The sequence below is a fragment of the Fusarium fujikuroi genome, chromosome FFUJ_chr01 (genome assembly GCF_900079805.1).
Source record: "Fusarium fujikuroi IMI 58289 draft genome, chromosome FFUJ_chr01".
Taxonomy (NCBI): domain Eukaryota; kingdom Fungi; phylum Ascomycota; class Sordariomycetes; order Hypocreales; family Nectriaceae; genus Fusarium; species Fusarium fujikuroi.
In genome coordinates this window covers 1,082,591-1,098,062 of record NC_036622.1, presented here as the reverse complement: position 1 = coordinate 1,098,062, position 15,472 = coordinate 1,082,591, and the positions used below count along the sequence as shown (strand labels likewise).

Below are 15,472 nucleotides of genomic sequence, written 5' to 3'. Positions count from 1 at the left end.
TCATATCACGCAGAAAGTGACCAAATTTGTTGAAGGGTTAACTGTCTTTTGTATTCTATGAGAGCGTCTCATCAAGTCCTTGCGGTTCTACAAAATGCAGCCCATCGTCATCAAACGCCAAATATCCCAAACAAACATGTTCCCAATGCTTCTTTCTTTAACTTATCATATCATTTCATTGTCATTATTTAAGCGAAGATCCAGAGCTTCTCAGTAGGGAAGTACTAGAACACGTTAGTATTGTCTTTGGCAGCCAATTGGTAGTGAAAACTTACGTTGGTGGGCTTGTTGAACTTGAGGTTTAGGTTCATTCTGGCAATGCGCTTCATGTCCTCCTCATCAATGTCCCAGCCGACACAGCCGAAGTTCTGGGCCATGTACTCGGGTGTGGTGCTCTTGGGGATGACAGCAAGACCTTGCTGTGTGGCCCATCGGAGGAGGACCTGGGCGGCTGTCTTGTTGTACTTGCTGGCGAGGCCAGTGAAGACCTCGTGCTGCATGAGAGGGGAAGCAGACTTGGCAATGTCCATGTCGAGCTCCATGAAGCCAGCAGGGCCGAAAGAAGAGTAGGCAGTCAGAGCAATGCCCTCGGCCTTGGCGAGGCGGACAAGCTCGGTCTGCTGGTGGTAGGGGTGAAGCTCGACCTGGAGGGTGGCAGGTCGGATCTTGGCGTACTTGAGGAGATCGTAGATGGACTGAGCCTGGAAGTTGGAGATACCAATGGACTTGGCAAGACCCTTCTCAACGAGGCCCTCCATGGCGCCCCAGGTCTCCTCGTTGGTGGCCTTGCTCCATCGGATCTCGGTGCCGGCGTCGTCGTAGTGCCAGCCAGGGGGGTAGCGGACCTTGGGGTCGACGTACTCGAGGGCGACGGGGAAGTGGATGAGGAAGAGGTCAAAGTAGTCGATCTGCCAGTCGGCGAGCTGTTTGCGGGTGATGGGCTCGACGTTCTCCTTGTCGTGGTAGGTCTGCCAGAGCTTGGAGACGATGAAGAGCTCCTCACGCTTCACGATACCATCCTTGATAGCGCGGGCGACACCCTCACCGCAAGCCTTCTCATTTCCGTAATCTGTGGTGAAAAATCCATTAGAATTTCTGCAAATTTTTGGTTTGTCCGGGTAAAAAGAGAAGTCATGAAGCTATCATGGTGTGGGGTGAAGCTCCAAGTGTAGGTAGTGGAGGGGTAGTTTTACAGGGGTAATGTGGCTGTTTTCTCGGTGCAATTGACAATTGGCAGGGAAAATGAGGGGCAGACAGACAAGGATTATCTGGGTAGGGGCAAAGTAAATGGGATCATGGCCGTGTAATTGAAATTGGCGACGGGTAATTGTAAAGGCAATTGGGAGTTTTGGAGACAAACATACCGCAAGCACCGTCGAGAAGACGGTATCCAGCCTTGATGGCCTCGTAGACAACATCAGCGCAGTTGTCGTCAACCTTCCAGAGGCCGAAGCCAATCTGGGGCATGTCGAAACCGCTGTTGAGCTTGATGTTGGGGACGTTGACCATTGTGACGGTTGTTGATGTGTAAGAGATGTGGTGGTTGGTTGAATGATAGAGTAGAGAGAGGAGGAGAGAAGAAGCAAGAATGGGATAGACAGCTCGGAGGAGGAGACAGTAGTATTTATATTTATGCTAAGAAGAACACATGTTGCTATGCGTACATATTATCCTCAGAGGTAGCTACAGTACCTAGGCAGATATCGTATGCTCTCATGGGTGCGGCATGACAAGCAAGGGGCAAGGCCCATACTACGTAGTATGGCATGGCATGGCATGGCATGGCATGGTATGGTATTTGATAGCGCTACGCCTTCAGCAAGAGAAAGGCCATGAATAGCGTTGGCATGAGTGCGCGTATTGCTTCCGCGGGTCATAGAATGTCACTCCCTCAGGCCTGCAGCAATGCTTCTGGTGCAGTAGGTATCATGGGATTGCTTCCGGGGTGTGTAACCCCCAAAGATACAGCACAGTAGAGAGGTGTGTGAGGGCGGCAAATGTCTGGTTAGAGCCCATCATGCGAGCCAAGAGACAGCGAATCGCCGTATTAACCAGCCCAGCTCAGCCCCAGTTTCTTCTCTGCCTTCCAGATTATGCCGCCGTTGGTGGGGCATAGGATTGGAATTCACCCGGCGGATGAGATGGCGGGCATAACTATTGGATGGGTAGTCATTGGGGGAAGATGGATGAATGCCATGTGTAGGTATGTATGTAAGTATGTAGGTTTCATAATTGCAAGGGAAGGAATAATATTCTGGGTAAACTAAATCTCATCGCTTATCGCTGTGAAGCTGAATGTTCTGTTATAAGTCATGGTTCATGATATCACCATCACCGCCGATTATTACAGTGCCTGAGTGCATACAGACGCTACATATGACGAGTGGATATTTCAGTGAAACAAATCTGATCATGAAAACTTTCAGCCAAAAGAAAGAAGAAAACAAAAAAGACACTAAAGTAATGGCCGAAGCTCCCCGAAGTACATGTGTCAGTCGTTCGAGAGCCAATCCAGTCCAGTCTATTCCGTCTATTCCAGGGCATGCATGGATGCTTCACCCCGCAAATCTAGGACTAGGCCAGCCACACCAAGACCCCAGTTGAGAGAGACAGATGAAGATGAAGAGCAATAATAAGCAGGATCTATACCACAAAAGCAATTGTCTTCATGCGCCGCAGATTCTGTCTGTTTCATGACACATGTGCCCCTGGTCTCAGAGTTGGCCTTTGTGAGCAGCCTATTTGTGCGTTTATTCTGTAAAGTATTTTCAAGTGCCGCGTCTAAGCCAAGTCGACTTTGACTCGTCCGGGTGTGTTCTGAGGCATCTTTCCTTTCTGTGATTGATGCGCAAACCCAGTCTGAAGCAACTCCTTTCCATCTTCAAGGTTAAACATACCAACATACATAGGCGTAGGGTCCCCTAACTCCGGGCGTTTCGCCGCATGACCTCCCCCTTCTGCTACTCTATTCTGCCAAAATCTCTGACGTGGTCCATATCTCTCGGCTCGGCGTAATTCCAAGGTTCCCTAGTCTACGATATTGTCCATGTCATGTGGATTTATCGCGGGTGAATGCCCATATCATGATAACTAAAAAGAAGTTTGAAGAGCCTCTGAGGGTCTTATCCTTCCGGAAGAAACCATCAATTTAGCCTAAAGGCAAGTGCCCCACGGATGAGCTGCCCGTCGTCCCACAGTAGCGGGTAATCTCCAGGCACTCACATCGAATCTCCACTCTAAATGTTGCTCTGTAAACACCCCCTACCTACAGCACACCCATCATCCATGACGACCTAGTGAGCAAGTCCCATGATGGGGAGAAAAGAATGGATGCCCAGGGCCGAGCAAGAGCATGAGATGGCCAAGATCAACCTCAATGGATCCAATTTGCCCAAAATATTGTCAGAGGCTGATGCTGAATAACCTCAATTGTTATACGACAAAGACTACTCCCTCCCAAAATGGTCCTGACTAGCTTACACCAACAATAGACTCGACTCTTAATCATAGCAAGCACCTTTCCAGCTTCAAAGAGACCTTTCAAGCTTGCGCATAGTCGCATCTGTGATCATGGCTCCCGGCGACCAAAATAGGACTATCTTGACATGCAGGGCGTCACCAGGCTGATGGACAAAGAACCCGCAAAACTACCACCCATCACGGAACCACCGCACCTCTTTGTCCAAAGACACCCAATTTCGGATTCGATTCTCTCACAATGTCGCCCTCGATTCTTCTTTCAGATGTTGGGCTATCAATAGTCAATGTCCAACACAAAACACTCGTGTCTTGAGGGACCCCAACAGCAGCTCCTTGGGTCTTTGTTCAGTCGAACAAGTTTATTACCATCGAATCCTCCAGCCTTTCCCCGCGTGATACTCACTTCCGATAACATCAAACTCAATTCGGCACAGTCTATCCAGCATGAATCCCCAACACATTCGAATCGCATCAGTCGACCTGGGCTTTGAGCAAGACGATCAAGAGGTCGGAGACTGCTTTATAGGCAAGCGAAACGTTATTGCTGTTCAATCAGCTCTGATTCGCGGCGAGGAGGAGGTCTTCCTTTTTAACTGGAAATCGTTTCCACAGCACCTGTGGCAATATGTCTCCCCCTGGGATCAACGTCCCATAGGCCAAGAGACTGTCCACCATTTCACAGATTTTCCAAAGCGCGACGCACCCTACGATCCACTTGGCCCCCTTTCACAAGATGCCCGAAAGATGATAGAAAACAAACGTTGGAATGGCATGAATTTCAAGTTAATCAAGGTACTTGCCCAGGGTGGTCACGGATACGTCACACTATGGGACGTCGTTTTTGAGGATAAGTCTGTCAGGAGGGTCGTGATCAAGAGACCTATAGACTCTTCGACTAATTCTTTCGATCCTTACAAAGAAGCCGAGTTTCACTTGCGGTATGACGGTGCTCAACACACGACACAGGTTATCGACTTACATCGCGAAGTGGTGGATATACGCAACCGTATGATGAAAAATGGCACTATTGGGGCCTGTGCTCTCAGAGTTGGAAAAGATTGGAAGGCCGAAGAACAGAAGTGTGTTGTCTTTGAGTATATGAAGTTCGGGGACATGGTCAACATCATGCAAACGGTCGCCACGAGAAACGTTCAGATCCCAGCCCAAGTTCTCTGGGGAATTTGGGAATGCCGTAAGTCATCTTGCCCCGAAGCATTTTATCTTGCCTTTTCGACTGACTCTATTGGACAGTTGTACTTGCTCTCGCAACCATTGCTTATACGCCGTCCGACAGCTCTGGCAACTCCAGTTTTGAAACGTGGTGGAAAGACGTAGTATCTGATAGGGACGAGGCAATGGCCTTCCTCGACCATGTGGAAAGAGATTGGAAAATCGAGCACGATGTTCATCTCGATCTAGAAGTTCTCAATGGTAAGAGTTTATCAACCATCTCTAGAGGCCTTATGCTAACCTCGTGTGTCTAGTTCTTGCGGGTCATGATCCAGCTACGCATCCTAATCAGCCTGTTTTCAAGGTGAGCCTGCACAGCGACGGCATTTTCCCTTTGTACCTGAGCTGACTTGATTTCTTTAGCTCCATGATCTCGGTGCCTGGAGCTACAAAATGAACCAGTTTTGGGAGAGTCACAACGAAGACGAAATTTGGTCCATGAGAGACCCTGTTAAGCCTCATGCCGCGACACCGGTATGTGATGACAGGTCTAATATTTGTAGAATTCATCACTAATAGACTCTAGGAGCAATTCTGTAGAGATTGGGATAGTATTCGCGTCAGCTTACCGGAGCCTACCTTGAGACAATTCTTTGGGGGTGAAGACTTGGAAAAGGATGGGGGGATGGAGGTAGCCGGCCGTTTTGGGATGTGGACCAACATATTTCTTATTGCCAAAGTTGTAAGTTTTCCTGGTTAGAACTGGATCGAGAAAAACGCTAATCTTATGGAAAGATGGAGTCCATCATTACGAGAGAATTCAGCAGGTTTCCTTACAAAGCTGTTGACCATGATGAAACAAACAAGCCGACACATGGAGGGAGACTTCAGACCCCACAGTTCCAGCACATCGACATGGAATTGCGGCAGATCGTGACGAGGTGTCTGCACGAGAAGCCTAAAGATAGGCCCCTTATTACCCAGCTTTTGAGGAATATTTTGGGCCGAAAGAAGCAGGGCTTCAATAATGAAGGCCCAGAGTCTGTTCATCAATGGTGGAAAGCCCTCTTCGAACCTCAAGCGCCAAAGCCTATCCCTGCACAAGCACCACCTCAGAATCCTGTTAAGCAGGCCGTGGTAGCCTCTGCCGCGAAAGGAGGGTTAGCAATCGCGTCTCACATGGTGCAAGCAGTTGGAAACCAAGGCGGGTCGAATCAACCCCAAGCTCCTCGTAATACTCCTCCTCACTTACGAAGGGCCCAACCTAATAAGAAGGAGCCTCCTGCCCAACCTCTAGTTCAGCCTCAAGTCCCTCCTCAGGTTCAGCCTCAAGCTCCTCGTGCTACTCCTCCTCACTTACGAAAGCCTCCATTTGACCAACGAAGGGTTCAGCCTGATGTAACGGAGCCTCCAGCACAACCTCCAGTTCAGTTTCAAGCCCAACGGCCTCAAGCCCAGCCCCAAGGTCAACGTCAAGGTCAACGTCAAGGCCAGCGTCAAGGCCAGCGTCAGGGTCAACGCCAATGCCAGCATCGAGTTCAGCCCCGAGCCCAGCAGCCCCCAGCCCGGCCTCAAGTTCAGCCTCAATTCCAACATCAAGCTCACTGGCCTGGACCTCAGCCTCAAGTTCAACCCCAAGCCCGGCCTCAAGTCCAACGTCAAGCTCAGCAGCCTCAAGTCCAGACTGGAGCTCATCCTTATGTTCTCCCTCACCTACGAAGGGGCCAACATAACGTAACTCCTTCTGCACTAGGTAAGAATTTGGGGAACATACATCTCAAGCGCGCAACCCAAATATCTACTACAAAAGTTACACCTGACATTTCTCTGAAGTCTGTCAAGTCAGGCAAGGTCAGCAGGAAGCCTCCAAAAGCTAAGAAGGCAGCGCGTAAAATGCCGCATCAGAAGCATGATGCTATTGCAGAGTATGTCGAGAAAGTGTTGCCGGATATGCCTGTGGCTTTTCGTAACCTTTTGACTCGTTCGCAACATCTCGAATCGCAACTCGAAAAAGATGGTTTTCCCATGTATTGTTTCGTGAACGAAATTCATATATAGGGCAAAGGTTTGCATGGGTGCTCTTGTTTTTGTTTTGTTTATCGCGATGGATATTCTGCCTATTGTGTCAGGTGGTGCAAAATTGTACTGTTTATGGTGTTTCTGGTCTGTCCCTCAATCCTCATTTTGGCCATTTTTTTCTATAGAATTGTTTCTCGCGTGTCATTGCTTTTTCGTTTCCGGTACAATTGATTATAGAACTTGTTGGTCCTGGGTATCACTAACTCCTAAACTACTATATCCTTCCACCTTGATTTCCTCGTAACCAAGTCCCGACATTAACTCGTCCAGCTTAAATACAGATAGAGACAATCTAGTTGATATCGTAGTTTGCATAGCGGCACTCGCACGCCCCAGACTCCGACTTCACATCACCCACTTGACCACCCTCGCTATCCACACAATTTGGTGATCCTCCATTAAATGTCTTGCGCTGAACAACGTCGACATCGCCCGGCCAAGCAGCAAACTTTGTATTTCCAGCCGCCTCATCACCTCTTTTCCGCTGCGTCCACAGCGTAGCTTCGAAAAGCGTATCGCCAAACGTACACTTTGCTGCACGGTTGCTCGACGAGAGCTGATCATCTGGGACGACCGTTTTGTTCATTGAGAAAGTAAACTGGAGACGCTCTTGGGATGTATCCTTGTCAAGAACGTTGAGAGTCAAGTTCGTGAACGATGGTGCAAAGGGGTTTTCTGTGGATGAGATGTTGTACGAGGAGTCGTTGTTGGATGAGATTATCCAGAAGAACGTTGCTGATGAGCCCTTTTCATAAGGATAGCAGCGCCATGCTGAAGGGTTGGAGGTACAGTCTGTGGTGGTGTTTTGAAGATCTGCTTTGAAAGCAAAAGAACCAGCTGGGAATGCAGCGGGAGGTTCTGAAGTTGAAGTCTCTTGCGGTGGTGCTGTGTCTCTGAAGATGGTGTTAGTGAGACTCATCAGTGTCTCGGATGTTCAACTTACTCGTCCTTCAGCCCTATCGAAAGCCCGATACCCAAAGCAACAGCAACAATGGCAACGCCCACGAGCGCAATAATCAATAAACAACATCCTCTGCGCTTATCAAGCCCACAAACCTTCCTCTCTCTATAGCTCCCAGCTTCAGAATACTCATGCTCTAGGAATTTACCCTTGGCATCGCTGTAGCTGTAGTTGTAGTTGTAGCTAGGCGGCGGGGTATAGTGCGCCACGGGCGGAGCATAGTATACTCGTCCTCGTGGTATATACGCCGGTGGAATTGCATTGTTGCGAACAGCGCGCCTGGGTGTTTTCCTGGGAATGCGAAGGGGAGGTGTTGGAGGACTGTGAGATGAAGGCGTAGAGGCGATTTCGTTCTCGTCGATTGAGGGGAGGTAGGGACGAGAGATTGAGCTGAAGGAGCCTGTTCTGTAGTTGTGATTTCTGTTCATTTTTGAGGTTGTCCTTGGAGGTATAGTTTGGTGGCTGACGATAGTAGAGTGTATAACTGAGTTGAGCGATGACGATGATCAGCGTCTATCGTCTCAACTGATTGAAGATGAGGAGGATAAAGAAGATGTAACAAAGAGAGTAAAAAGACTCAAATGTCAGGCTGTGAGTGAGTATGTGAGGGTGTATGTGTGTTTGCTGATCTGCATGCAATAGATGCAAGCCTCCATAAGTTCAGCTCAGCTCAGCTCAGCCTACTTCAATCGACGCAATCAGGCTCTCTCTCGATGATATATTCTCGACGACTTCATATACACAGATACATATCTAGGAATTGATTGAAAAGAAGAAGAAAGAGGTTCAGTTATCAATTGATGACTCTATCCCTCCTCTAGACTATCGATTTCCAGCTCCTCCGACTGCCCTGATTTTTTTCGCCTCCCCCTCTCCGAACTACGACGGTTGAGAAATTCAATTAACAATTCAATGACCCGCCCACGCGGGATCGACCTCATCCGAGGGAGGCGTTTTTCCTCTTGTGCTGCTGCTGCTGCTGCTAGCGCCGTTAATAGTTCGTGCTGTCGCTACGGCCTCGTGATTGGAGTCGGCCCTGGAAAAGTGGCGTTGGAGCTGTAAAGCTTGGCTTGGGAAATATTGGTTTCGTAGCCGAGTCTGGAGGGATCTGCGATCATCTTTATTTGATCTAGAATTCCATCTCACTCCTGCACGTTGAGGGTCGACGATAAAAATGGTCCTATATATCCAAATGTGGTTTATCTCTGACGTTTAGTAACCCTTGAATCTATCCCTTGCCCCATCTCTCCAACGTCACATCAGCCAACTTCTACTCTTCTGTAATGATAGATCCTCGTCTATGTAGATCCTGGAAATAATAGATACACAAATCCCGCTGCCTACTCCATGCCATACAAAATATCCCATCATCTAAACTCCTCGGGGTATTCCTCTCTGCTTACGTCAATCAATCAGCCCTTCGATCCACCCTTCGCTTACTCCTGGCCCTCGGCTGCTTTCTCTGCATATGTCGGAGCCTCTAGCACCTCGCCCTGGTCTGTCCAGACTGCTGCCAGCTCAGTCTCGATCTCATCTCGGCGCTTCTTCCACTCGTCGACTTGCTCCAGTCGCTCACGGAGGTCTTGCAACTCCTTCTCGACCTGCATCTTCTCACGCTCAGTGCCTATTCGCTCAAATTCCCACTCATCTCCCTGGTCGCCCATACCAAGGACCAGGTTGTATGTGTGATACTTCTTGAGGGATGCGCGTGTTGAGATGGTGATGAGTGCTGTGGCATGTTAGTCTGATGGCCGCGTCAGAACTCGAAACACACTATGACTTACTGATGCCTCTCTCCTTGCATGTTTCGTATAACAGGCCTTCTACATCGCTCGAAACAGCGCTGGTGCCCTCATCCACAATCGCATATTGGGGCTCGTGGTAGAGTACACGGGCAAAACCCATGCGCTGCTTCTCGCCTCCACTGAGAACATCCTTCCATTCCTTTCGCGTATCCCATCCACCCTCTCTGTCAGGGAGGTATCCGAGTCGCGCAGCGTCCAAGACGCTTTTGAGGTCATCCTCGGACTTGCGCTTCTCCTTCATATCCACATGACCATCCGGATAGATGACTTGATCACGGAGTGTTCCGGGGCTCAGGTACGGTCGCTGGGGGAGGAACATAATGCCATCCTGGCCGATATCCTTGGGGCGACTGACTAGGCCTCGGTAGACTGGCCATAAGCCGGCGAGGATTCTTGCAATAGCGGTTTTACCCACGCCATTTGGTCCAGAAATCTGTTTGTTGTTAGCAATCGTACAGGCTTATGTCATGAGTTAACTTACCAATAGATGTTCACCTCTTCGCACGATGATGGACAATGACTCGAGCAACTCCTCGCCTCCCTGAGGCCACAGACCAGGAGCCACAACTGGGACATGCTCGAATCTAACACCGTCAAATCCTTTCTGGATTGTTCCTGAAACATCTGACAATGAGTAGAGTTCGCTTTGGCCGGCCCGAACGTGGTAAGCATCGGCATGTACCCGGTGCAATGTCGAGATGAGTGTGTACACACGGCTAGTATAGCCTGCCAGTTCCGAAAGGTCCTTAATAGAGTACATCATACGACCACCTGCATCGGCAAGTGAGAGCATAAGCCTCTTGTTGGTGATAAAATCCTTCATGCGGTTGCGCTCTCGACCTCCTCGTACACCATTCTCAACCATCTCAGCTCGGCCACCAACGCCACCCCACTGTGGCAGGAAGACGGGAAGCGAGGCCAGCAAATATCCGTAAGCACTCCAACTATATTTGAGGATGAAGTCTTCCAAAATGTTGTAGCGAATCTTCAGCATGTAAATACCCTCCATCCAAGTCTTTAATGACTTAAACTCGCGGTTCAAGAATGTCTTCTCGGTGTCTGCACCGCCATAAAATGCAACCTCTTCAGCGTTAGCAATCAAGCGGGCATGTAAACTTCGGAAGTCACCCTCTTTTCGGCCTTCGACTGCCTTTAGCTTGCCAAACGGAGGTGAGAGTCTTCGGAGGATGCTGGCAGTCAAGAAGTAGTTGCTCATTAGGCCAGTGAGAGCAAGAGGTCCCAGAGATCGGTAAAGCTGGTAATTGAAGACGCACAGGTCGACGAAAGGTTTGCCGAGCGATGAGTAGATGTTGGCTGCAGCCGCACAGAACAGAGTCAGATCTTGAGTGATGAACTGATCAGCACTTTGGCCAACGCCACCGTCGAGGTTAGACAGCTTGTAGTAGTTGAGGTTATCGTTAAGGTAAAGGTCATGGATGTAGCGTGTAAGTCGCGTACGGAAGGCAATGGAAACCTTCGACTCCAGGAACTTAATCATGGCATTCGTATATGAAGCAAACCCTCCAAGACCGCACCACTGGGGCATGTGAGTATAATGGCTTCAATCCTAGGTCGAGTGCTTACCTTGAGAATACCCCAAAGGAACGCCTTTCCGTTTCCAGCCACCAAATCACGTACAATCTCACCATCCAGACGGGCGACAACAAGTGAGAGATATGTCCTTAGCATCAAGAATACGCCATGACTGACAAGTAGTCCAGCTTCCTTGCTAGACCATCTGGGGATCATGATGCTCATCAAACTGAGGAATTGGTGCAAGAAGGCAATATTGAGGCCTGGTTTTGTTTGCGCTGCTGGCACAGTTCCCTCCCGGAGTCCAGATACCCGAGGAGGGTTCAAAAACAAACGGCGATGGGCGTCGAAAGTGAGCGGCTTGGTTGTGTTGATCACCACCTTTGATGTGCCATCCTTGTATGGAACGTAAATAGTACGCGAACCGTCCTTATTGTGAAGCCAGGAGTTTGTGCGCACAAGTTTCCGTCCCTGTTCACGCTCATGCCGTCGATTCTTCCACCATCGACGCCCGCCGACTCCTCCGAGGATAATTGAAATAGCAAGGGCCAATGTCGCGAGTAGACGAGTCGTGCGAGTCGTTCCGCGCAACCTTGTCTTTATCTTGCCAGTCCATTTGTCAAGGAAGGCGGCTAGCTGCTCCTCGGCAGCAGTATGCCGCAGCGTTGATTGCGCGGCCATATGAGACAGTATCCGATGGTGAAGTGAAATGCAATGTTTGGTGATGACGTTGAATATCGTCTATTGTCGTTTGGAGAAGCTTCCCCACAACCCTCGAGTCTCTAAGAGGCTCAAATGCGCTTTCTTTACGTGTCCATTAGTGTATCGCGTGGAATGTGAAGGTTTCGCTGGCAAAGATTAAAAAAACGTGGTTGTATGAATATCTTTGCTAAGTCCAAATATGGTTGAGGCTGGCTTGTATCAAAAGTTGTCATGAGCATGTGAAATACGGGTATCCGAGGCAAGTGGCACATGGGACGGTCTGCGCCTGCTGCGACCTCACCTAAGCTGCAGCCGACGGATGCGGCGAGCGGGAATGACGACACAGTGTCCAATCACATGATGGTCAAAAAGCTGGGGAAATATGGGGGAGCATCAGTTAATGAGGTAAGCTCTTGATTGGTTCGATCTACTCCAAGAGTGGTCCGTACCTACCCTACAGCACACAGGTAAATCAATTGACGATTCACATGTGCTCTACGATAGACTGGGTGCAGGATATTGAGTGCCTATTGACTGATGCGTACTGTGATATTTTGTGTTGCTTATTGGTATCGACGAATGACACCGGGGCCTGTTAAACCTTCGTCTAACCGTACTTTATGATTCAGATGCTAGATAGCCCTAAATTCACAGGTTTCCTATCATATCCATGTTGTACGGGCATGGATGTCATAGAAGGGGAAAAACTGAAACCTCACTCGGGAAAGACATAAGCCCATAGCCTTGATATTGTTTAGCTGGTAACAGACACTGCTCGCATTGATTGTGGTACCTGGAGGGCTGAGGCCATGATTCAGCGTGCTGAATGGATCATGCGTAAGGAGTGTTGAGTATTCAACCCATTCCACGACCCACGAAGAGTGTGGGTATTTAGTACAGTTTCACGGCATCCTTGACTCCAGTTACGTCCCTCAGGCTCAATGGGTTGTCATGTGAACTGTGCCCTGGACTTTTCTTCGCCTAGTTCTGGGGTCGATGGAGTTTACATGATTAATGTGATATGGTATCGGGACGACTCAGGGAACGACTAACAAGCCTCACTTGATGATAAGTGGATGGCGTACGGAGTACGATTCAAGAAAACGTGCTCGCCAACGCCACAGCAAACAAGATTCATGGAAAGACGATTGACAGAAGTTAACCAGAACGCAAGGGTCCATCCAGCACAAGCTAGAGGAGGTCTCTGTAACCGGCCACAGCGGGTATGTAGGTCTCTCAAGTGGTCGAGGCCAAAGGGCCCACGATGCATGGAGACATCACTGATCCGGGCGCCAACGCGACCAATCATACCACACGGGTAAGGACATTGCTCCCGGTCCGACAGGGATCATGTCTCTTTTTCGTGTCTCAGTCGTGAAAGAGCATGGAATTGTGGTTTGGAGCTTGAGCTGCAGAATGCGAGCATGAAAGATGAGAAGTTATTGTTGACGGGTATTCGTGGAACTCGGTGAAAGAAGGATCAATAAGAGTTTGCATTACCCGTAGCTTGCTGAGCGTGCATAATCACTAGCGAGTCAATGACACCTAGGTACGAAGTACTAGCTAATGAGCCTGGTTAGGTAGGTTGGCAGAGCATGGACTGAATAGTATCACTTGCTTATAACCCAGTAACATCATTTACGGGCAGAATAAACTCACCGGATCTAATACCCATAATTGACTCATCGATAACCCTCGCTTGTGGTTGCATACCACGAGGAAACATTCAAAGAGCTTGCATCAGGCATCTCATCCCGTACGTCAGTGGTCATGTAGCACACGGGTGTGAGTTACATGGTGGCAGCCTCAAGACCACCATCAGGATATGGATGGAACAGGACAGACAAGGAAGAAGCTTGAAAAGCTGGGGATGAAAGCTTGGGCCTGGCTTGCCTGGTTAACGAAAACATCAATCCGAATGAGGCCTTTCAGCTGTTTGTTTATGCTGCACTTGAAATTAAGCTCCTTTTTTTGTTCTGGTGAGAGTGCTAAAGAAAAACCCACTGTTGGAAGATCGAGGACATGGGTTTATTAGAGAAAAGGGCACTATTCCTTGTTGGTGGACTGGAGGAACTACCTAAATGCTCTTGGTTGTCTGCTAACTTCTCACCGGAGCATTATCCGGCTAGTCTACGAGGGGCATTCAGATCAGAAGATGGCTTCTGACGGCTGTGGCTCTCCTCTGCAGATTGACTCGTGCCGTATAGTCTTCACGTCTCATGTTCTGAGCTCTCACATCGACTTGACAGAGTCGACATAAAGTAATGTAGGAACATGTATAAAGCCACCAAGGACAAGGGTCCTTAGGCGCCGCACCAAGCCATGTGCGGGCCTTAGCCAGCCATAGGACAGGGTGGTTAAGATGAGCTTGGCGGGCACCATTATTAGCGGAGATGAGAGACAAGGGGTGCTCTGTCACGCTATTGTGAGGTGTTGTAGATATGGGTTTCGAGACTGTGTTGCTTGCTGCTGATAGTGCTCTGAATACAGTGCCAGTGGAGCAGAGATAGACAGTATACGATACTCCCCTACCAGACAGGATGCTCCCGGAGTGCTAATCTCGAGTGATACCCCACTCACACCTCCCTCTCCAGCCCACCCCAGCCACTGGGAGCAAGAAAACCTCAGGCTTTGAGAGAGGATATCGAAATAAACGGACTTAGATACTCAGAGATCGTGTGGTAGCTTACTCGCATATTTCTGTCGCTGTTGATCGAAGCCCTTGGTTTTCTTGCTCTAATCCACCCCGGTCAAGTCCAATTCGAGCCCCATCCCGTTCGGCCATTCTCAGAGACATCTCACAGGCTCACAGTCTTCCGCTATCCCCAGCGACCCTGCTGCTCACTGTTTCCAGCGCATAGCACCCCCGGCTTCCAGCACATCTTCCCACTGTCGCTGGCAGTCGCCGCCGTCTCCGCCAGCCTTTCACCAACCTTGACCTTTTCCACTCTCCATTTCTCATCATCTGTAATAAACTATCCTGACCAGACCAGACCAGGGGAGGAAAAAGAGAGACTGAGAAAGTAAAGATAACCTAGCCCCCTGCGCGCATTGCAACTGCTGTACCTGGCTGGTTCTGTTCTGTTTTCCCCCATTTCCCACCTCAATTTCCTCTTCATTCAGCTCCATCTTAAAGGCAATCATTTCGCTTGCGCGCCCAGCAGCCCAAGTCTTTTTTCAGCCTCCGATCCGCCCGCTTTCGCCTTGCCTACTGTACGGACACCACTGGGCTCTCTCCTCCGCCCGTCCTCCGTCTTTCCTCATTCACACCGAGCGAGCTCCATCCCCGACCGACGCAATCCCCCGATCAGGTTTCCTGACTTCTGCGGCCGTCTCGACGATTGGGACAATTCATTCATTCCTTCGTTCACTTCCGCGACCCTTTTGGTCGATTTTACAGCTTCGCTTCATAATCGATTTCTCGGTGCCGTTTGACTTCCAGCCTCCCCTGCCTCGGTCCAAACGCGCCGTAATTTCCCACCGTCGCCCTTTTCCTCTACGCCTGTATACCCCGTCGACTGTTTCACACTCGCCGTTCCGAACTGCTTCGTTTCTTGTCGCGATTTAGGCCTCGATAGGCCATATTTGAAAGAGTTAGGGGTTATAGAATAAGCTGGTTTTGTTTGGCCGTGGTCAACGACGTGAGTTACCTATCATTCCTCGCGCGCCTGCACAAGAAGTGGCGCGATCGATGGGACAGTACGACTTCAGCAGGAATTTGTTCTCAAATTCGTTGCGCGGA

The 15,472-nt window shown here is 49.5% G+C and overlaps 4 protein-coding genes; 1 reads left to right on the top strand and 3 right to left on the bottom strand.

Annotated features, from left to right (window-relative positions):
• Window positions 1-188: 188 nt before the first annotated feature.
• Window positions 189-1,509, bottom strand: FFUJ_01732 (probable D-xylose reductase; the record flags this gene model as incomplete). XM_023575439.1 has 3 exons in its annotated part: window positions 189-224; window positions 276-1,069; window positions 1,365-1,509. The coding sequence occupies 3 exons, from the start codon at window positions 1,507-1,509 to the stop codon at window positions 189-191; spliced, it is 975 nt and encodes a 324-aa protein (XP_023423860.1).
• Window positions 1,510-3,924: 2,415 nt separating this feature from the next.
• Window positions 3,925-6,388, top strand: FFUJ_01733 (uncharacterized protein; the record flags this gene model as incomplete). XM_023575428.1 has 7 exons in its annotated part: window positions 3,925-4,672; window positions 4,732-4,911; window positions 4,965-5,014; window positions 5,074-5,184; window positions 5,237-5,392; window positions 5,446-6,048; window positions 6,104-6,388. 7 exons carry the CDS (start codon window positions 3,925-3,927, stop codon window positions 6,386-6,388), a joined length of 2,133 nt encoding a protein of 710 aa, XP_023423859.1.
• A 633-nt stretch (window positions 6,389-7,021) lies between these two features.
• On the bottom strand, window positions 7,022-8,118 carry FFUJ_01734 (uncharacterized protein; the record flags this gene model as incomplete). XM_023575417.1 has 2 exons in its annotated part: window positions 7,022-7,622; window positions 7,673-8,118. 2 exons carry the CDS (start codon window positions 8,116-8,118, stop codon window positions 7,022-7,024), a joined length of 1,047 nt encoding a protein of 348 aa, XP_023423858.1.
• Window positions 8,119-9,126: 1,008 nt separating this feature from the next.
• On the bottom strand, window positions 9,127-11,709 carry FFUJ_01735 (related to peroxisomal ABC transporter 1; the record flags this gene model as incomplete). XM_023575406.1 has 4 exons in its annotated part: window positions 9,127-9,419; window positions 9,475-9,928; window positions 9,977-11,032; window positions 11,080-11,709. The coding sequence occupies 4 exons, from the start codon at window positions 11,707-11,709 to the stop codon at window positions 9,127-9,129; spliced, it is 2,433 nt and encodes an 810-aa protein (XP_023423857.1).
• Between the last annotated feature and the right edge of the window lie 3,763 nt (window positions 11,710-15,472).